Source organism: Mustela nivalis (genome assembly GCF_964662115.1).
Source record: "Mustela nivalis genome assembly, chromosome: 13".
NCBI classification, from domain to species: domain Eukaryota; kingdom Metazoa; phylum Chordata; class Mammalia; order Carnivora; family Mustelidae; genus Mustela; species Mustela nivalis.
In genome coordinates this window covers 16,700,758-16,722,713 of record NC_139032.1, presented here as the reverse complement: position 1 = coordinate 16,722,713, position 21,956 = coordinate 16,700,758, and the positions used below count along the sequence as shown (strand labels likewise).

Here is a 21,956-nt window from a genome sequence, read left to right as displayed (position 1 = left end):
TGATAACAGTTAAGATTCAGGTGGCCAGAAAGTCTTGTGTAATACCACCTGGAAGGAATTTGTTTTACCAAATTTGTCGAAGGAGCTCGGGGAATTTGTATTATGTGATGATTTCAACGTTGTCCTGTTTTACTCTGTTCCTTGTATCTCCATTCTATTTCTTTGTCATTTCATCTGGGACTAGAAAATGCTAATGATGGCTTCCCAGACAGAGAAAAATTAGCATGAAAGGAGGCTGCATGTCCTCATTTCTTAACAGCCACTGCCTCATTTCCCTTAGGTCCAGTCTAATTTCTTTTGCCCACATGGCCCATTGGCTGCTACTAATTCTCATGATGATATTGATATCCACTCCCGACTTGGCTCACACAAAGTGCTGTGTGGCCATGTGTGTAGTCTTGGGTAGAATGTTGCTCTATTCATAGGAGACAGCAGGGGGTCCTGAATCAGACATCCCGAGTGAAAATATATAATCCTCATGTAAGCTTCATGGTCATAACCTGAAGGAAGGTTTGACAGACATCTTCTTTGGCTCTTGTACTTTTCCTGGAGACTCTGATGTTGGATTGTCTGGGTTTGGATTAATCCCAGATCTTCCATTTATCAATGGGATGCCTTAGGCATTTACCTCCTCCTGCTTTCCCACTTGTAAAAAGAGAAGAAAATCAGGCTATTGGTTGGAATTAGTGGAATAACTCATTCAAAACAAACAGCACAGAACTTAGCACATAGGAAGTACTCTGTATGTGGGAGTTATTGTTGTTATTTTCATCATTAGGGAAGAAAGGTGCCAGCACACCACTCTCTTTGCTTTTGCTCTTCTACCTGAAGTCAAGAAGGGGCCCTTAACCCCTGCCTTGCAGTATGTGTAATAAGGCTTAGTTTTTTCCTTTGGCATTTTTGACAAGGAGGTAATTTAGAGGGAGAAGTTCTTTTTTTTTTTTTTTTTTTTTTTTCTTTTCTTTTCTTAGAATGAGAAGAGGATTCTGAACAGGCCCTTGTCCCCAAGTATAGTCTTACAAACAGACCATAACAAATTTGTTGATCTGACCATGGACATGACCGTGAAAAGAGCCTGTGGGCTGCCTCCTCTCATGTGAGCTATTCTGACAGCTGAGCTCTGCTTAGCTCCCTGTCCCTTTATTACCTGGCTCAGTGTAGCTAGTCCTCTGGGGACTGAAGCAAATATGATCTCCTTAGCATTTTGTCTGAACGAATGCTCTCCAAGTATGTTGGCAGGAGGCCATGAGTTGACGGGATGGGGTCCTTGAGTAAGTCCTTTAGCCTCTCTGGAAAGAGGGGTGATGACTCCATCAAGGAGCCAGAAGGAGGACAATAACCCATCCATGGCTTTTGGAAGTTGACCTCTGTGATCTTTCTATCCCCACCCTCCTGCTGCTACCCTGCCTACCTGTTGCCCTGCCCCCAGACCCTTTTAATGGTTTGGTGTCCTTGAACCAGTTCTCTCTCCAGCGAATCCTTCTTCAACATCCTCACCTTCATTGACTTACAAATTCCTGCTTATCTTCCAAGACTCAGGTCAAATGTCATTTCTCACTTAAGCCTTTTTATTCATCCAATCTGCAGACATTGATCAAGCAAGGCACTGTGTTACACATACCGGCTAGGGCTGCAAATACGACAGACAAAGCCCCAGCTTTCACGGTGCTGACGTCCTAGTGGGAGAGACTGCCAGTACACAAGTAAATGAACCACAGAATGTCATGTTGTGATGAGTGCTATGGAAAGACCAGAGAAGGTGGGCAGGTGGGGGATGAGTGGTGGGGGGAGCTACTTTCCAAGGGAGCCGTTTTTAACGAAGACCTGCTGGGTGAGAAGAAACTAGCCCAGTGAAGGGCAGGGGTCTTGATGCACAAACATGTTAGTTTTGTTGGAAGAACAGAAAAGTTGTTACGGCAGAAACAGACTGGCACGGGAGAAGGGGTATGAGAAGAGATGAGAAAGATCTCAAGTGAGGAGCGCAGATTTGATCCGGAGCAAATGGGAAGAAAGGGGAGAAATCAGATTTTGGTGATAGCGCTGCTGGCTCTGTGCAGAGGGGCTGGGCCAGGACAGAAAAAGCAAGGAGAGGAAAGGAGCAGGAAGCGCAGCGGGGAGGCTTCTGCAGTAGTCCTGGATGGAGAGGTCGACCCAGAACGGCAACTGTGGGCCATTGAGAGATTTATGGCGAAGGTGCGGTTATTGGGGCTCTACTAACAGATTGGATTTGGGGGCAAAAAAAAAAAAAAGAAGACTTACGAGGTTTTGGATTTGAGCAACTGGGTTGTAATAATGGGTTGTAATGACATTTGTGTGGTGGCAGACATTTGGAGATAATATTTGAGAGATTGAGCAGTCTGAAGTCTGCTTTGGACATGTTAATTTTGAGATGCCTGTTAGCTATCTGTTGGGCAATGTCCCATAGCTATGTGGAACTACAGGTAGAAATCTGAGGGAAGTGAGCAGGAATATATATATATATATAGTATATGTGTGTATAGAATTCCCCACCCCCAGCATGAATAGTGAATTTCTACCTCCTTTGCAGGGTTCTATTAAGATCCCAACAGTTCCTAGGTTCTCCTGCCTCTGTAGGTCCTGTATCATGTCATACGTATTAAAATTCACCTTTATCCTACATTAAATTTAATTCTATGTGGTTCCTTAAGAGCTGAGTTGCAACTGACTAGTTTGACATGTTGCATTTAGTAGACATTTAGTTAAAACCTCATCTGCTTTTGCACATTTCAGAGGTAACTGTATTTTTAATGGAGCATGCTATTTTTGGAAGCCCTTAGAAACTTCTCATGCAAGGGTAGGGAACATTTAGCACTTAATTGGGAAAGTGAGCTTGCTCGACTAGACGGCCCCCATGATATTTTTATGCCCTTTTAAAGGCACTTAAATAGCTTCCTATTACCATCATGTGTTTTTGGGTCTGTGCCCCCCATTAGGCTATCAGCTTATAGAGGGCAAGAAGGACCTCAGAGCTTGTATATGACAGGGACTTCCTGTTCTTGGAAGCAATTAAGCTGAGCTCATAAAGAGGAAAAAGCCAAGTCAAGGGAGCCAGTGGGTCTTCTACCTGTAGTCAAGAAAGGGCTCTTAACCCCTGCCTTGCAGTATGTGTAATATGGACTTAGTGTTTTCCTCCGGCATTCTTGGCAAGGAGGCAGCTCTGTGCGGGTTGATGTGGGATCCATTTCCAACCACACCCTTCACTAGCTGTGAATCTTGAAAGAGGAAGTTAATCTCCATTGGCCTCTGAATGTCTTTGGGCCAAATCAAAGCAATTTCAGTAAAACTCAGTCTGCCTTAAAATATTAGATTCTTAAAATCATGTATTCATTCCAAAAATAATAATAATAATAAAAGATCATACACTTTAGGCCCCAGGAAATGTTTCTGGGAATTTTTCAAAGTGGGGATGCGACATATCTTTTGTTGCCTGATCCCTGGCTTTGAAAAAGCAACAATTGGGCCCTCAGATTTGTCTCGGGTGGAGGGAAGATCTTGCGGGAAAATGCATCAGTAAGAAGACAAACATCCTTCTAAGTCCTTTGCAGTTAGAGTGGAAAGGAGCTGCTGGCATTTCCAGGTCCCAGACTGGCCCTCTGAGACTCTGTGATGCTGCCCAACGCATTCTTCTTGCCCACGAGCTGACTCTGGGCCAGATGTCCGCCTCTCACGATGAAGAGGAGACATGACTGTATGCATCACAGCCCCGTCTCTAGTGCCAAGCAGCTCCCATGAGCCACAGCGACATTAAGTTCCGCTTGGCTGTGCCCTTCTAAAGTTGTCAGTGGCTCTGGAGTATCCTGCTGAGAACTTTGGATTTTATGGATTTGCCACAAAAATAACATTTGGACATGGCAGTCACCCAGAAGCAGGTTATTGCTTTGTGTCTTTAACAAAGACTGATTTGGGGCCCAGGGCCCAGCTGCTGCTGGCCTTCGCATTCTCTCTACCATTCTGGGGGGTTAGAGGGTGAAGGAGGCAGGAGGGTTGCGCTAGGCAGGCCGTAGTGTAACGTTGCCTCCAGTTTTCTCCAAATGCATCACGCTGCTGTCTGTCATTTCTCTTTGCTTGAAGCTGAAGGGTGACAGGAAAAGAGTTAAGGATACATGCCTACTTCTACTTTCACTGCCTGAAATTCACTTGCACACAACTGGCAGGTTCCTCATAATGAAGAGTAGAGTGTTGAGTGGCAAACGGTGGGTCCGATAGAAGAGCTCAGCAGCATGATGCGAAGCCCCCAGCGCTGGGGTGAAAAGCGAGGCAGGTCTGATCCATCCGTGGTTGGACACTGGTGGTTGGACAGTGGTGATTGGCAGGGTCTGCCACAGGTATGGGGGCTGAGGATGGGCATGCTACTTATTTTTTGGAAAGTGTGGAAATGTAAATCTTTCCTGACTAATCCGTTGGATGTTGAGTCACTGTTCTTCGGAGCAATTAGATTAAACCATTAAGACAGTGACTTGCTTCCCTGAACCCTCTCTTCCATTGGAAGTTCATTGATGATGTTCCTCCTGCTCTCTTCCCATCTCCTTAGTTAGGCCTTGGCTGCCTAGCTCCAGAACCAGTCCTAGGTCCACTTACTTTACGAAACTTGCCTTGACCAGTTCAGTTCAAAGGAATTTCTGCTGCCCGAACCTGACAAGTTAGTGTCCCATTCATCTCAGACTTAGAATTCACGAATGTTAATGGTCTTACTGCTAAGCTTTGTTTTTATTGTTCTGTCTGGTTGTGTAATCCCAGTCAACCTATTTCAAGCCCATCTGCCTCAGCTTTCCGGTTTGTAAACAGAAGGTAGTAATAGTTTGCAAACTGAGCATATTTTACTTTAGAGTTTTTGTGAGAATTAAGAGAATTTACATCAGTATGCATATACTCTATATTCCCTCATTGTGCTGTACATAGTAAGAGTTCAGTACAATTAGTCCCCGCCACCCATCCTCATAATGCGATTTCATGACAGCAGGGGGTATCTCTACCATCTTGTAGCCCTAGATCTCTAAACCTCTTTGGAGTTCAATTTCCATGTCGCTTGCACTGATATCTCATTTCTCTTCCCATAAAGGCAGGGCACTGAACCTTCAGAGCTAGTGCCTGCTTCACAGGCAGGGTTTGCAAAGATCTGTAATCCATGGTGGGTCTTTACCAACTACACAGTCCCACGCTATGGCACGGACTGGAGATTTTAGACCAAGTTAGCTTCGACGCACCTGGGGCTACACCACTGTCAGTTTCACACAGGATATCAGCAAATTGAACAAAGTCTTTTCCCCTTTCAACAGCTTTCACGCTCCACCCCCACCACCTCATGCACAGTCCCTTGGTCCCCACCTCTCCAGACACCCACTAGTGAGTGTGCAGCGGTCCATATCCTGGGGGAAGCGCAGGCCAAGAGCCCAGATGGCCCAGATCCTGGGGCTGGCTTCTGTAGGATCTGCTAACTAGTGTGCCAAGCTTTTAGAGATCTTTCTCTCCACTTGCTTTCTAAAAATGGGAGATAACCTTCACTCAGGACCAAGTCTAACCTCTTCCTTTCTTAGACTGCTCTTACTTTGTCTCTCCTTTTCCACTGCGTCCTCTGCTCACCCCTGCCTTTCCAACTTTATTTAGATGCTCCGTTCCCTTCCAACCTTTCCTTCGTATTCGGCTTCTGTGTGAAAACAGAAGGTTCTCCTTCTCTTACCCTTTCAGAGATGTTTACACATGGGTAGGAACAGATCAGATAAACAGGAACTTAGGTTAATTTAATAGAAAAAATAAAATATGGAATAACATTGATTTTGGCCAGTATCAATTACAACCATTCTACTATATTTTACAAAAAAACAACTGAACATTTTACACATGTACAGTATTTTTCAGTAAAAGTGGATTTGGATTTAACAGTGGATCACTAATTAAGAATAAAAAAGACAAAAGAAAACAGAAGATAGGACTTTTGTCTCCAGAAGGTTAGAGCATTTGTTAAGTCTCCAAACTTTGTACTATCCATTACATATATCTCATTATGAATATATATATTTATACATAATATATAACATTAACTTAAACTTTGAAAGCATTATGTCCTAGTTAATAATATTCTGTAGATAAACGAGGCAGTAACACACTAGTAGTTAACCCAGTATTTCCATGATGTGCGCCTGCATGGTCGGTGGGAATGGAACACACATTGGTGGACCTCAGTGAATTTGGCTGACATTGTTGATGGTTATTTGTCTAAGAACACAGACGTCATTTTTTATCTTTCCTATCGTAGTAACTTTGTGCCTCATCTAGAACGGGCTGGTTCAATCAAATGGATTCCTTTGCAGGCAAATCTGGTCTTGCCATCTGCTTGACTTTGCTTTTGGCTTGCGCTTAGATTTGTCCATTTAGAGACTGTGACTTGAAGTGTGAGACTCTATCTGCCATCCCCTGGATTAACTTACTTTCTTCAGGTCAGAAGGACCTGCAGTGTTAGGAAAATGAAAGTTGCTCAGCAAAATCAATGGAGTCCCTACTGATGAATCATTCTGTGACTCAGTGTTACTATATTGCTATTAAAGAGGGTCATTAGACTCAAATTATTCACCTTAGATTAGACTTTAACTTTGATGCCTAGGAATGAATATTTTCAAGGTAGGCTTTTCCCTAGCTTGTTGTTTGGGTGGGGATCTCAGCATCCACTTCCCAGCTTCTTCCTCCAACAATTCCTGTTGATATCATCCCTGTTCTCAGCTGTGAAGCCAGTGACATCTGGGAAGTGAGGCTCTCACAGCATCAAGCCTGCAAGATGGCTGGTCACTCCCAAAGAAAATGAGGTCACCAATGGAGTTTTGATAGGAAAAGTGAAGAAAACTGATAGGAGTCTATCCTTCCCTAAATAGAGAAACTCAGAATTGGTAAAAAGATCAGGCATCATTTCTAACCACTGATCCAAAATAGTTTTCACATAATTCAGTCTGCTAGATTCCAGGATGTACTTAAGAGTTGTAGAAAACCAGTGAGGATATTTCCAAGAAAACAGACGATCTCATTGACATCCAGTCGACAGATGTATCATAGCACGGTCATAGAGGGACAGAGGAATGGGAAATAACAGAACCAGAAGGGTACAATCATGCCACCCATCTTCAATTTCCAGTTTTATTTTATGAAAATGACAAAATGATAAAACTTCTAATAAGCACCATTGAAAAACGTTGCCCGGCCGACTTGGGCACGAGCTTAAATATTATTTAAATAATTCCATTTCTTAAAAAATACAGGACCTTTTAGAAACTTGACTCCAGGAAGAAATTTCCCGCATCATATCCAAAATGCTTCCCATCACAACAAATGGAATTTCTGATGGACTTAAAAAAAAAAAATGCTATGGGGATAATGGCCGTATAGCACCAGGAGATTGTGCAGGGTCTACAAAGTGAACACTCCAGATTTCAGGGGAGCTGGATGAGGCCCAGCTATTTCGTGTAACTTTGCATTGTGTCCATCACCAATCTGACTATGCGGAGTGATCCCATTTGACCAGCTGTGTGTAAAATAACCCAATCTGCAAAGCCAAGGCCAATAGCAGCAAGTCTATCTGATGAAACCAGTGCAGCAGACTTCTCAAGTGAGTATAATGCCAAAACCAGCACGTAATGCATGAAGTAAATTATGTGTGGAAAGGATCAATGTTCAACTGTGAAAAACTAAGACAAACGACATTGAATACAACTCTGAGGGATGCTCTTAATGCCCTTAGGTCCGCTTTGCTGTCATTTCCCCTAACGGTGGACTCAAGCATGAAAAATGACAGATGTAAGAGCTTTCTCTTTGATTTTGATCTGTGTCTGCTCTTGTGATGTTTTTGGAAGGTATTTTTAGGTGTCTCAAAGGGGAAACAAGCAAGTAAATGCAAAGGGGAAAAAAAATGGACCTTCAAAACCAGGGCAGGAAATCAAATCATTACTTTAACGTCAAATTTTGGCATCAAATGCTTTGGTCATACAATACTGTCTCTGTGGTTCTGGCTGTTTAGCACTAAACACCCAGGTATAAAAGGTAGGCTTGTTGTAGGTTTATTTTTTTTTTTCCATTTAAGTTCTGACAAAACAGTTCACCATCTCCCTGCACAAATTTGAGAGAGAGAGAAAAAGAGAGCGAAAAAGAGAGAGGTGGCTTGCTTTTTTTTTTTCTTTTTTTTTCTTTTTAATAATAATATGGAGTAATCTATAAGTCTACAGGAACAGAGAAATCTAAGATGGCCGCTCAGCCTTGGAATGTACATGTTTTGCAGCAAAGTTGTTGAAGAACCTTCCTCTGGCACAGATTGTTCTTTTTCACTAGCATACAGAAGCCTCCTTCGGCCCAGGACTCTTCCGTTGCTTTTCCGGGAAGTCAGCAAGACAGAGGGGGAGGTGAGGACGAGGGCAGCATGATGTACACGTGGAAGAAGGTTTTGATTGGCCAGAGAGGCAGATGGGGGATTGGAAGAGATCATTGAGGAGCAGTCAACAAGGAGGAAATTGGGTCCACACAAAGTGATTTCAGTCAACAGCATTGTTTTTCAAGGAGAGAGATTGCAGTCCAGTGGTGAATGTGATTGGTGTCCATTTATAAAAGGAAAAAAAAAAAGGATCCGAAAAAAAGAATAAATTAGAAATCAATAACAATATAAGCAAGGAATTTGTCTTCTCAGAATGACCTCGAGCAGAGAGTATACAGTCATTTATACTATATTTCATTGAGTCCAAGACACTGGATTTAAGATGCACCATTATTTTACGTACTATCGAGAAAAGAATGTGCTTCATGCATCTTACTACATGGTGACTCAAGAGCCTCCTCAATTAGAATCTTACTGTTATGCTTATGGAAATATTAGTTAAATATTTGTTCTATGACAGGCTGTTTTGTTGCTGTGCTTATAAAGAAACTCTTCCTTTGATTATTAAACAATTATTTGAAACTATTCCAAACTATAGTTCAGTTCAACACAAGTAGTAGTAACCATGTACCTAAGTCCGTGACAGTCACAGGCAAGAACAGCTGTGTCACATCAACCTAGCAGACAAAAGTGGCTGAAAGCTGCCATAAATTATAAGATGCATCTGATTTCAGGGATGTTAAAATGTTAAAAAACAAAAAAAGTATGTCTTAGAATCATTGAAATATAACAGTTGAAAGAGAATAAATCACAAACTCATAAATGCAATTGCTACGTGATTTGAAAAGCCTGGTGAGCCATCGGTGATTTCGTGATTTAGCTGACCGAAAATGGGCTCATTACAAGAGACGGTTCTTCATTTTCTACTCTTGCCCACAATCCCGAATGCACCCCTTCTACTGGCGTGCCATCTGGCATAACTTATCCCAGATTTAGCATGGTTGAGAGAAGGCAGTTAAAGCATCACAGACGTGGCCATGCCTGGCAGCGTGCTGTGGATGAAAATTCAAGTGTCTGTGGATCTTTTGAGTCCCGAAAATCTTCCTGTTTCCTGTCACCAACTTCAAAATTCTGGTCAGATCCAGGTATGGTACCATGTTTTTAAGTAAAGAGTGATACTTACATGGTCCTTGAAGTGCCATCACCCCAACCCTGTATCCCTGCGCTGTGTGGTGAGATCACAGAGCCTGAGTGGGTCTGGCCCGTCCCTGCTGGACTAATCCTATGGCCAAGAAGCCATGAAGACACAAAGTCACCCATGATGCTCTGTGGAAATGAGCCCGTTGATGATGCTCTAACACGTCTCATCACGTGCCGCGTTCTTTCGGATGTCTTTTTGAAATTCCTCATAGGAAGTTTTAGAATGACCATACAAGGTCAATGATATTAGCCGCCTCATTTTTGCAGGTGAGGGAAGCGAGCCCGAGAGAAGTTTATCACCTGTCCAAGACCTGGAGCCCAGGAAGGAACGACAGTACTCTGACTCTTGAATCCATACTCTCCCAACTACAGCACTGTTCTGCCTCTTGTGAAATTTCTAGAAGAGGGCCCATTCAAAGGAAGGCAGAGAATAAAACAAGGGAAATGCCCTTGTCCAGGAAGACTATTCCAAGTACAGAGTTTTTTATTACTCTATTTTCAAACAATCCGAAGGTACTTAAAAATAACAGTGGTTCAAAATGATGCCTTTCTAGGTCACTGAGATGTGTGTCTGCATAAAGTCTAGACTCAAATTTTAGGGCCCGCTGTATGTGAATTATACCGAGACTCAAAGTTCACAGAATGTTAAAGTTGGAATAATTTAGCTTCATTCAGGAAGCTGAGGCTAGAAAACTGACAGAACTTGGCATTTGTTGGGTTGTCAGGGGGAATGGAGTAAGCCAGAGATTCCCAAATCTGGCTGCACATCAGAAACACTTGAGAAGTTTCTAAAAATATCCATACTTAGATAGCAGATAGCACCCTCAGACCAATTTCCCAGGAATCTTCAGGAAAGGTGTGCGGTCCTGGCATTTTTAGTTGAGAACCACATATGCAAAGAAAAAAAAAATGGACCAACACTTAGAAGTCTGAAGTTCTACATTGGGTCTATCATTAATTCCTTGCCTCTCCGGTCGAATAAAAGATTCAGGTCCCATTTGATTATAATTTACTTGTCAAAAATTTAATCCAAAAAGGAGTGGCAATAAACCGGCTTCTTCACATGATAGAATTTTATGCTGTAATTAAAAATGAAGGTTCTGAGGACTTTTTAAACATAGGGTGATGTTTATGTCTAACACTTAGTACAAAAAGCAGGATACAAACCTCCATGTACATGGTATTTCAAAACATCTGGTCAAAAGTACATATGGTGAGACACACATGAAAAAGCTAATTAGAAAATATTGCCTATTATATTCCAAGGATATAGCATTGTGGAAAAGGTAAATCTATGGAGACAGTAAAAAAATTAGTAGGTTCTGGGGCGGGGGATGGGAAGGAGGGAAAGGCAGAGCACATAGGCTTTTTAGGGCAGTGAAAGTGTCCTGTATGATTATTACAGTGGTGGATATGTATCCTTCTTCATTTGTCCAAACTCATAGAATGTACATCACCAAGAGGGAACCTTGATGTGAACCATGAGCTTTGGGTGATAATGGGGTGTCAGTGAAGGTTCACTGATGATAACAAATGTAACTAGTCTGGTGTAGGACGCTAATAGTGGGGGAGGGTGTGTGCTGCAGGGGGTGAGCCGGCATATAGAGGAGATCTCTGTACTTGCTGCTCAATTTTGCTGTGACCCCTAAAACTCTAAACCCACAAAGTTTGCTAATTAAACAAACAAAACAAACATAACTAGAGCTATCTTGGCTAGTGGAACTACAGGTGATTTCTTTTAATTAAAAAACAATAAACTCAAACCAAAACCCACCGAGGGTATGAGTTCAAGATGAGTGAATGCCAGCAAGATATTGGGCACATTCTCGCTGACTCCCGCTTGAGAGTTTCTGTGGAAATATAGTGGATCTCAACAGAAAACGAGGCTGGAAAGGAACAGTCTGTACTCACCGTCCTTGCAGATGGCTCCCATCTGACACGTCCCTAAGTCTAAGAGATACCCGCTGAGGCAGCTCGTACAGTTCTTGAAGCCCGGACCGTTGCACGTCAGGCAGCTAGCATCACATCTAGGGGAAAACGTACAGTTTGTACTTTCACGTCAGGCTCCAGAAAAGATGTTCGCTACCCACCTCTTACGGACGTTTTAAACTCCATTCCCCCTTGGAAGATGGCCCAGAAGCATTTGGTTACCGTAATTGCTACCTTTGCCGACATTAAAGCCCAGCAGGTAGACGGATTTTAAATGGCAGAATGCACTGTACTTGAAACCTAAATATTACTTTAAAGGTTTTATTTTATTTTTTTAAAAGAGTTTATTTATTTATTTGACAGAGATCACAAGTAGGCAGAGAGGCAGGCGGGGGTGGGGGGGTTGGAAGCAGGCTCCCCGCTGAGCAGAGCCCGATGCAGGGCTCGATCACAGGACCCTTAGATCATGACTCGAGCCGAAGGCAGAGGCTTTAACCCACTGAGCCACCCCGGCGCCCCAACTTTAAAGGTTTTAAAGTGCTCCTGGGACAGAAATGAAGCATTCGAGAGAAGCTGGGTGGAAGTTGCAGGGCACAGTCCGCAGGACAAATCTGGAAAGTCATGTCAGCATAGTAACTATTTGGGTCCGGCAAGGAGGCGGCTGAGCAGAAGGCGTGGGGCACTTACTTCTTGCAGGATTTGTGTCCGTTCTCTGCCGAGCGGTCCAAGTAGTAGCTGAGGCTACAGGTCTGCACGCAGCGCCCGTCCTCCATGAAGTAGGCTTCGGCGCAGCTGCTGCACGCGTCCGCGCCCGGCCCTTGAAAGCAAGACAGAGGCGGGAAACAGACAAAATCTCAGAACAGCTCGCACGCTGGGCTGTGGCCTGCGTGGTTGGTGACAAGGACACGGATCTGTTATTTTAAGAGTCACAATTTCGTATTGTGCTTTCCCTCACATTCTGTGGGGAAGAAACAAAACACCACTCACTCCCCGTTTAAATTGAACCCATTTGCCAAAACCATCAAATGCCCTCGGGAGGAGGCGGCGGCGGTCTCCCCAGCATGTGTCCGTGTTGCGCCAGGGAGGGACTGCCTGTGGCAGGCGTTCTGAGAATCCAGGCAGGAGTCCTGGAGGAGAACTGCGTTTCTCCGGCATTTACTTTAACACTATCCGGTGGGGCCGCGGGGGTGACGGCTGACGCCAGGGCAACAGGCGCCAAACCAGAGCCAGAGGAATAAACCACAGGACGGGGGACAGGATACCAGCACAGGCGGCACAGAAGCGGTGACAGGGCTGGCAGTCGTGGCCATTGAAGTACTGGCCGTCCTCGCAGGCGACGGAGCACTGGGACCCCTGCAGGCTGAAGACAGACACACGGACGCTGTGATCGAAGCAATCAGGTCATGATGCCCGGCTACCCGTGCAATGCTGCCGCACCTCCCCGAGACCCATGGCTTGGCCAAGCTTCCAAGCAGGGGAAATCACTGCGCACCCCTTCTGTTCTCCTTCCCGATGCCTATCCTGCTTCTCTGCGCCTGTGGTGATGTCTCAAGCCCGTATGCGCGCTCCGAGCTCCGTGGACCGTTCTCTCCATCGTCAGGCTGGCCGGCGCTTCCCTTCTTTGCTCTGCACCTTAACCCCCCCCCCCCCCCACCCTGGGGGTGCTTAAAAGGATCTTACTCACAAAACTCATTACCTAGCAATACGTCTGACAACTCTGATAGCCAGCCCTATGATGTAATAAACTTAAAAGTTGTTTTGTTATAAAATGCAGTAGGATCATGGGGTAACATGAGTTCCAACTGAATAAAGGGCACAGTGATCTCTAGCTAGCTGGTCTCCTGCAAGTAGCTACTTTTGTTTCTATTTCTGGTTTTAGTTCTTCTACTGGTTCCCCTCAGAACCACACGACTGCAATACACTTTGCCTCTATTTCCTGATTTATTTTAAATGCTAATGAATAACATTGTAAAATGACCTGCCTATACAGTTCATTCCCCAAACATCCCAACTCTTCTTAATTGTATTATTGTTTCCAGGTGTTCTTTTTACCCTATTTTTCTTTCTGGCGCTCTTGGTATCTATTACAGTTGCCAGAATGTTGAATGAGGAATGCGTATTTTTTCTCTTTTCTAATATCGATTATGATAGTTTTCATAGTCAATAGATCAGTTCTTAAAATTAAAAAAAAAGAATTTAGGACCTTTAATCTATAAATATTGCTCACTGAATCAATAGTGTGATTGCAGCTACAGATTAGCACCTGTAATCCTATGTCACCAAAGAGATGATCCTACAAGGTGGGTATCTAAGCAACAGGTTCAAATGGTTTTTACTCTCTGAGACTCTGTATTATTCCAGTGCACACCTTAGTTGACTGTGCTTTGTATTTGGATCACACTAACTTGGACAAGTAGAATTTATTTTTCTCTATTGGAATGAACAAAAACAGATAAAAAACAGATCCCAAACAGTCCTGTTAACATTTTAATACACTTCCTTCCAGTATTTTATGTGTATGTATTTCTATTTGTTCTTAGCCACTCTTTAAACAATGATGATAGTAATAATAATTTAAGTAATAGGTCTCTTGAGGCAAAGTGGTCAACCCTCAAAGCCTCTAAGGAAAGGGCAGGGAGTCTCAAGGACACAGAGGGCCGCGTAACTCAAAGTGTCCTTTCACAGACCTGACTGGCCAGGGAGCGATGTCATTTAAAGAGCCAGTAAGAGAAAATCTCTGCCCTTCCCATGGAACTGGAAAAAAGGACATTGTATCAAATGTATCCTTTTGTGGAAGGCAGTAGGACCACCAAAAAACTTATCAAAGTTGAAAAAAAAAAAAGCTGCCTCATTTTTCTAGTAAAGGGCATTCCTTCTGAGGTTGGCCTGTGTTCAGAGAGAGGCTGCGTTGTGTGAGGAGGGAATGAATGTAAGTGGGCTGTGCAATAGAGAGCAGGCACTGTGTGTACCCTGAAGCTCTCTGGTGCTTCCAAAATACAGCGGTGGTGTGGCTAACCTGCCTGGTACAGGAGACACCTGGGTTCTTTCTGTGATCCATTAGCTAGGTTGGAATCATTCTGTCCCACACGCTTCGGTGCCTGTGGCTTCTGAGCACTTAAAAATGTGGTTAGTATGGCCCAGGAATGGGACTTTAAACTTTATTTATTTTTAGTTAATTTCAGTCTACGTTTTACAAATTGGCCCTCGGTTCAGTTACTGGCAAAACTGAGTAAGTTTGGCACAAAGCTGGCTATATAAAATCTCCTTTGACTAAATTTTGTAAAATCCAAGTACAGAGCAAGTATTTCTCATAAAAAATTACTGTCCAAGTTGAGATGTGCATTTTGCTTTCTGGGATCAAATGCACCCCAGATTTTGGTATAACAACAAAAAAGAACGTAAAACATCTCGCTAGGTTTTTTCTATTGATTACATATTGAAACAGTAATATTTTGGATTTGATTAATATTTTTTTAAATGTTAACCATATCTTTTTACTTCCTTTAATGTGGCTATGGGCATATATGAAATAAAATGAACATATAAGGCTCTCGTATTTCCACTGGAGAGCGCTGGTTAATGAACTCTGTAAAATGTTCCCTAAGAACCACAGTTGACTGAACTCTTTAACAACATGGGTTTGAATTGCATGAGCCCACTTCTAAGTGGATTTTTTTTTTTTATAAATACAATACAGTACTCTAAATGTATTTTCTTCTTCTTCTTCTTTAACCACTTGGTAATTTATTTATTTTTAAAATTTCTTTTCAGCATAACAGTATTCATTGTTTTTGCACCACACCCAGTGCTCAATGCAATCCATGCCCTCCATAATACCCACCACCTGGCACCACCCCCAACCTCCAACTCCCCCCCCCACCTTCAAAACCCTCAGGTTGTTTTTCAGAGTCCATAGTCTCTCATGGTTCACCTCCCCTTCCAATATATTTTCTTTATAATTTTCCTAACATTTCTCTTCTCTAGGCTTACTATCTTGTAAGAGTACAGTGTAGAATACAAAGAACACAAATGCGTTAATTGACTGTTATTTGTAAGATTTCTTTTCAACCGTAGTAATTGGTAGTTACGTAGTTAAGAATAACTAACTTAAGGACTTAAGACTTATATGCGGTTTTCATCTGCATGAGGTTGGGGCCCCTAATCCCTGAGTTGTGCAAGGGTCAGCTGTATAGAAAATAATTGTAAATAATCTTTAATTTCTCACGGACCAATTATGTGTCTGTTACTGGAATGAGTATTTCACAAATATTATCACAGTTGATGCTTTTCATCATTCAGCAATGTAGGGGTTAGTATCTCATTTTATAGATGACAAAACTAAAGTTCAGAGTGGCTCAGTGACTTGGCCAGGATCCCACAGCTGACTAATACAAGAGGGTTTGAGCCCACATCTACCTTGTCTCCCTTCTTGTCTCTGCTCCTTGTCCAAAAAGAATTAGGGGGCTGACTAGACTGATATTTCTCAAGACCTGAAGTCTTGAGATGAAAGGTACTAAGCCAATTACTACTGAATGCATTTATGAAAAAAAGCTCAGAGTTAAAAAATACATATATTAGAATATCATTTTTATTTAGATTAAGGTTTCATTTATTTATTTGAGAAAGAGAGCAGGAGTGTGGGGAGGGACAGAGGGAGAAGGAGAAGCAGACTCCTCTGGTTCAACCCCAGGACCCCCAAGGTCATGACCTGAGCTGAAGGCAGATGCTTAACTGAGCCATCCGTGTGCCCCGATGCTCTGATATTAAATATAAATAATCACCTGCTTGGAGCCTGCTGAGTTCACTCACCAATTAATGGCAAAAACAGAGGTATTCTCAATACTTAAAAAAGATCTGCATGCAGCAGATCTCAGGTACTCTATAAACTCAGGGTCTAACTCCTTACCCAGCAGAGGATGGTCTGACCTTCTCTGTGGAAATCCAGGGGCTACCTAGTTCCTACAACTAGGAACTTGGAAGAAGCTGTGAGCTGTGTCTTGTTCTCTTGAGGAAGCTATCAGATATCTGGCTTTAGCAATGAGCAAGTCATCCAGTTCAGAAAAACGTCGCCAGGTGTTAAATCTATGTGCATACCAGAGCATAATGGAACCAAGCCTGAGGTACTTAAGATAAGAGCATGATTGGCTATATGGAGAGAATAATACAGATAAGGGAAGAGTCTCTGACCATCAAAGGAATGAATCAGGAGGATTAAATATAATTCATTGGTATTACCTACACATTAATCCTTGACGGGGGCGCTGTGCTGGCCAAAAAGCACTGAGAAAGCCTCTCAAAAAGCCGTTTTTATTTATGTGTATCAGAGCCATCTTTTCTGAAGAGAATTTTCCTTGGTGTGTGAACCTCCGTTAGCGAAGATGGCATCCAATTTGTCACATATATCGGTAAAGATAATGCAAATAGCAAATCAGGTGTTTGAATGGGAGTCAAACCAAGGGTGATGGTAAGAGGATTACTTTTTTACATATTGTGTTTATACTGAGAAACTCCTTGGGCTGTGTGACTTAACAAGATCCTTCACTCTCTTACCTTAACCCATCCCTGCATTCTGTACAGTTGTGGAATTCAGTACATGTCTTGCAGTTTTCACTGCATTTCCGGCAAAGATTTTTCTCTGTTAAAAACAGAACAAAACAACACAACACATACACACAAAAGTAACAGTTATAAATCAGTTGGTCATTGGACTCTATAAAAGCAGGTGGAGACGTTCTGATGTTTGCTAATGTACACGACAGTACACATACGTGGCCTTGAGCCGAATATTTCATGAACAGCCCCACACTGGACGTTTGCTCTCACTTTCCAGCAAAGCGAACAAAGGTAGGAAAATGCGGGATCAGACATGCCTCACATCTTCCATTTTGCAGACAAAGGAACCACAGCCCATTGACTTCTCAGTTGAATAGCTGATTGGCTTTTCCCCTCTTCTTTTTCTCTCTCCCAAGTGGGGTTGCCTAACTTCTTCTTCTTCTTTTTTAATTTCTATTTTTTTTTTAAATTTCTTTTCAGCCTACTAGTATTGATTTTTTTTGCACTACACCCAGTGCTCCATGCAATCCGTGCCCTCTATAATACCCACCACCTGGTTCCCCCAACCTATCCCCACCCCCTCCCCCAGCCAGCCCTTTCAAAACCCTCAGTTTGTTTTTCAGAGTCCACAGTCTCTCATGGTTCACCTCCCCTTCCAATTCCCTTCTCAACTCCCTTCTCCTCTCCATCTCCCCTTGTCCTCCATGCTATTTGTTATGCTCCACAAATAAGTGAAACCATAGGATAATTGACTCTCTGCTTGACTTATTTCACTCAGCATAATCTCTTCCAGTCCCATCCATGTTGCTACAAAAGTTGCCTAATTTCTGACAAGGACAAGCGCACTAACGAAGACGCTGGGGCAACGCTAGGATGAGGGTTGAGAAGCAGTGTTTGGGGCTGTGGGATGGAGAGGTGGGCCCCCATGCTCACAGCGAGTAGGACCGCTCTGAAGAACGCCGCCAGAAAAGGGAGTCTGCGTTAAAGACGGCAGGGTGATAAGGGTTGATGATGTATTTCTTGTATTGTCTAGAATAGTGTTGCATACTTTATAGTGGCTGTGACATTGATATGTTATTATAGTTCAGATACATCTCCGTTCTGGAGAATAGAAATATACTGGATTAGAGCAAATACACCATGAATATGGTTCTCCTGTTTAATCCCAAAGACCGATCGATCCCCATTGGAAAAAAATGGCAAATGTATGCTTATGCAATAGTGAAAAACGGTGATTCTCAATACCATCTCTGAGCTGCAAGTGAATTATAACCACGTGTATGTGTAGGATTGAGTGAGCTTTGTTCACAGGCTTCTTGTCCTCCACCTACTCCTTAAATGTTGGTGTTCTTCAAGGTTCCATGGAGGAATATTACTTTAATGGATTCTTATAAAGACCTCCCGAAGGTCCACTTCCTTTCTCCAGTCTGAGCCTCCCCTACCCTTCCCCATGAAATACGAAGTGCTTTATAATCTTATGGTAGTCCCCACATGGTCTTCTCTTCACTCTGCCGTTGAGATTCCTGGACATGGCACAGGATCTGAAGTCCAAGGACCTAGATTTGAATTCTGCTTTTAATATTTCCAGTGAGCAAGTTCAGGGTCTCTGTTCTCTGCTCCACAGACATTACAGTGATGCTGACCTTTCAGGTAACTATCTTGAGGGGATAATGAAATTACTCAGGGGAACTGTATGAATTGGAAAGCACTGTAAATGTGTCGGCAGTAATTATTACCAATCATGATCATATCTGATCACTGTGTCTTCAGGAGGAAAATATAACAAAAGTCAGTTACACAGAAGGAGAGAGAGGCAGAGACCACTCGTATCAGCAAAGCCACTGTCTGAACAGTCTTCCTTCACTACAAACATCCCAGGCTCTGGGGACACGACTGACTCTCAGTATCTCTATCGTGTTATGCACCATCTCAGACCAAATGTCTTTGCCAAGATTCCGCCTTCTAGATAGAATTTTGAATTTTTTCTACAAGAAATACTGCTTATTTCTGGGGATCCCTCACACTCCCCTCCCCACTTTTTTTTTTTTTTTAAGATTTTTATTTATTTGTTAGAGAGAGATACAGAGCGCAAGCACAGGCAGACAGAGTGGCAGGCTAGAGGCAGAGGGAGAAGCAGGCTCCCTGCCGAGCAAGGAGCCCGATGTGGGACTCTATCCCAGGACGCTGGGATCATGACCTGAGCCGAAGGCAGCCGCTTAACCAACTGAGCCACCCAGGCGTCCCCCTCCCCACTCTTATTTTTCCTTTCTCTATCAGGATGACGCGCATGTTCCAAATTTGGGAGAAAAGGAACTACGCGAAAATCCTACCCACCATTCTATAGGGTAAGGTGAGACTCCATTTGCCTTCTGGAAAAAATGCTTGCCTTTGAGTCAAGGGACTCTGACTTCTTAAGAAAATTGTTGCCTGATTTCTGAAACACAACTCTTACTCATTTACACTTGGGTCTTCTTCTTTCTCAGGTTGTGCAGAAATAGGAGATAATCAGCGTCATCATGCACCATGGTGTGACATGCTTGTTAGTTACCGAGAATTCAGAAATAAAGCAGAAGGGCGCTACCGGAGCACTAATAGGTAGGAAAGCCCAAGGATTACTTAATTCTCCACTGAATGTACCTTTGTTTGTTTCCTAATAATGACTGATTAGGGCCCAGACTCCTGAAGTGAAGTGATGTGTTCATTTACAGATTTTTGTTTGTTGCAAAAGATTTCTGTGTGGAAGAAGCCCCTCAAATTCGATTTGTATTGCCTGGTAGGAAATTATTCATTTCTTAATTGAAGTCTAATTAACAATGTTATATTAGTTGCAGATATATGGAATCATCAAATCAGTCTATTCTATATTACTCACTGTTGACCGCGGTAACTGCAGTCCCCATCTGTCACCGTGCAGGGATATTATAGTATTAGGGATGAGACTGCCTAGCTGTACTTTTCACCTCGTGACTTCCTTATTTGATAACTGGAACTTCTACCTCCCCTTTAGCTTTTCTGCCCATCCCTCCATCCACCTCTGCTCTGGCCACCACCAGTAGTTCTCCGTATTTAAGGGTCTTTATTTTTGTTTGTTTGCTTGCACATACAAGTGAAATCCTATGGTATTTGTCTTTCTCAGTCTGATTTATTTCGCTTAGCATAATACCCTATAGCTCCATCCATGTTGTCACAAATGGCAAAATCTCACTCTCCTATATGGCTGGGTAATAGTCCACTGTGTGTGTGTGTATGCCACATTTTTTTTTTTTTACAAGTTTTTAATTCCAGTGTAGTTAATAGACAGTATTATATTAGTTTCAGGTGTACAATACAGTGATTCAGCACTTCCATATACCACCCAGGGCTCATCAGGACAAGTGTACTCCCTAATCCCCATCACCTGTTTCACTCTTCCTCCCACCCCCTCTGGTAACAATCACTTTGCTCTCTATAGTTAAGAGTCAGCTTCTTGGGTTTGGCTCTTTCCCCTTGGATCATTTGTTTTGCTTCTTAGAGTGAAATCCTGTGGTGTTTCTCTTCCTCTGACTGAGCATTATACTGTCTAGCTTCATGCATGTTGTTGCAAATGGCAAAGTTTCATTCTTTTTCATGGCTGAATATTCCATTGTGTATATGTGTGTGTATGATGAATGGATAATCCTTTATCCATCAGTGAACACTTGGGTTTCTTGCACACCTTGCCTATTGAAAATAATGTTGCAATAAACATAGGGGTGCATATATTATTTTTAATTGGCATTTTTGTATTCTTTGGGCAAATTCCCATAGTGGGATTCCTGGATTTTACGGCGTTTGATCTGAATCTTTTGAGGAGCTGCCACCCTGTTTTCCACAGTGGCCGCACCAGTTTACATTCCCACTGCAGTGCATAAAGGTTCTCTTTTCTTTCCATCCTTGCCAACACTTGTTGCCATTTGTTTCTTGAGAGCTATTCTAAAATGTGTGAGGGGTCTCTCATTGTGCTTTTGATTTGCACTTCCCTGATGATGAGTGATGCTAAACATCTCATATGTCTGTTGGCCATCTGTGTATCTTCTTTGGAAAAACTTCTTTTCAGATCCTCTGCTCATTTTTTTTTTTTTTATTGCATTGTATTTTGGGTGTTGAGTCATATACGTTCTTTATAGGTTTTAGATATTAACCCCTTATCAGATACATCGTTTGCAAGTATCTTCTCCCATTCACTAGGTTGCTTTTTTATTTTGTTGATAGTTTTCTTTAGTGTGAAAAAGCTTTTCATTTTGGTGAAGTTCCTATATAGTGGCTGTTGCTTCCTGGGCCTGAAGAGACCTATTCATACATACGTTGCTAAGGGCAGTGTTCCAGAAATTACTGCCTATGCTTTCTTTTACGACTTTTATGGTTTCAGGTCTCCCATTTAGGTATTTATTCTGTAATTTATTTTTGTGTATGGGGTAAGGAAGTGGTGCTGTTTCCTTCTCTTGCATTCAGCCGTCCAGTTTTCCCAGCACCATGTGCTGAAGAGACCATCTTTTCTCCATTGTGTATTCTTGCTTCCTTTGTCATAGAGTAATTGACCAAATAGATGTTGGTTTATTTCCGGGGTTTCTATCTTGCTCCATTGATCTGTGTCTAATTTTTATGCCAGCACTATGCTGTTTTGATTACTATACCTTTGTAGGTGATCTTGAAATCTGGGATTGTGATACCTTCAGCTTTGTTCTTCTCTCTCAGTATTGTTTTGGCTACTCAAAGTCTTTAGTGGTTCTATACAGAATTGAGGATTATTTGCTGTAGTTCTGTGAAAAATGCTTTTGGTATTTTGATAGAGATTGCAATGAATCTGAAGATTGCTTTGGGTAGTATGAATATTTTAACAATATTCTTCCAATCCATGAGCATGGTGTATCTATCTACTTGATCGTGT

General features: G+C 42.5%; 1 protein-coding gene and 1 long non-coding RNA gene across 4 annotated transcripts in view; one reads left to right on the top strand and one right to left on the bottom strand.

Moving 5' to 3' along the window:
- PCSK5 (proprotein convertase subtilisin/kexin type 5) overlaps positions 1-21,956 on the bottom strand; it is a 449,308-nt gene that overhangs the window by 141,945 nt on the left and 285,407 nt on the right. For 2 of the 3 annotated variants that reach the window (XM_082694464.1, XM_082694465.1), the window contains exons 17-20: positions 17,048-17,132; positions 12,760-12,857; positions 12,185-12,314; positions 11,480-11,595 (exon numbers count right to left, since the gene is read on the bottom strand). In XM_082694464.1, the coding sequence (XP_082550590.1) occupies positions 11,480-11,595; positions 12,185-12,314; positions 12,760-12,857; positions 17,048-17,132 (429 nt within the window). Of the gene's footprint in view, positions 1-5,738; positions 8,367-11,479; positions 11,596-12,184; positions 12,315-12,759; positions 12,858-17,047; positions 17,133-21,956 lie in introns of those variants that run through there. The other variant, XM_082694466.1, reaches the window with a different exon arrangement.
- LOC309845964 overlaps positions 1-21,956 on the top strand; it is a 60,370-nt gene that overhangs the window by 27,017 nt on the left and 11,397 nt on the right. The window lies entirely within an intron of this gene.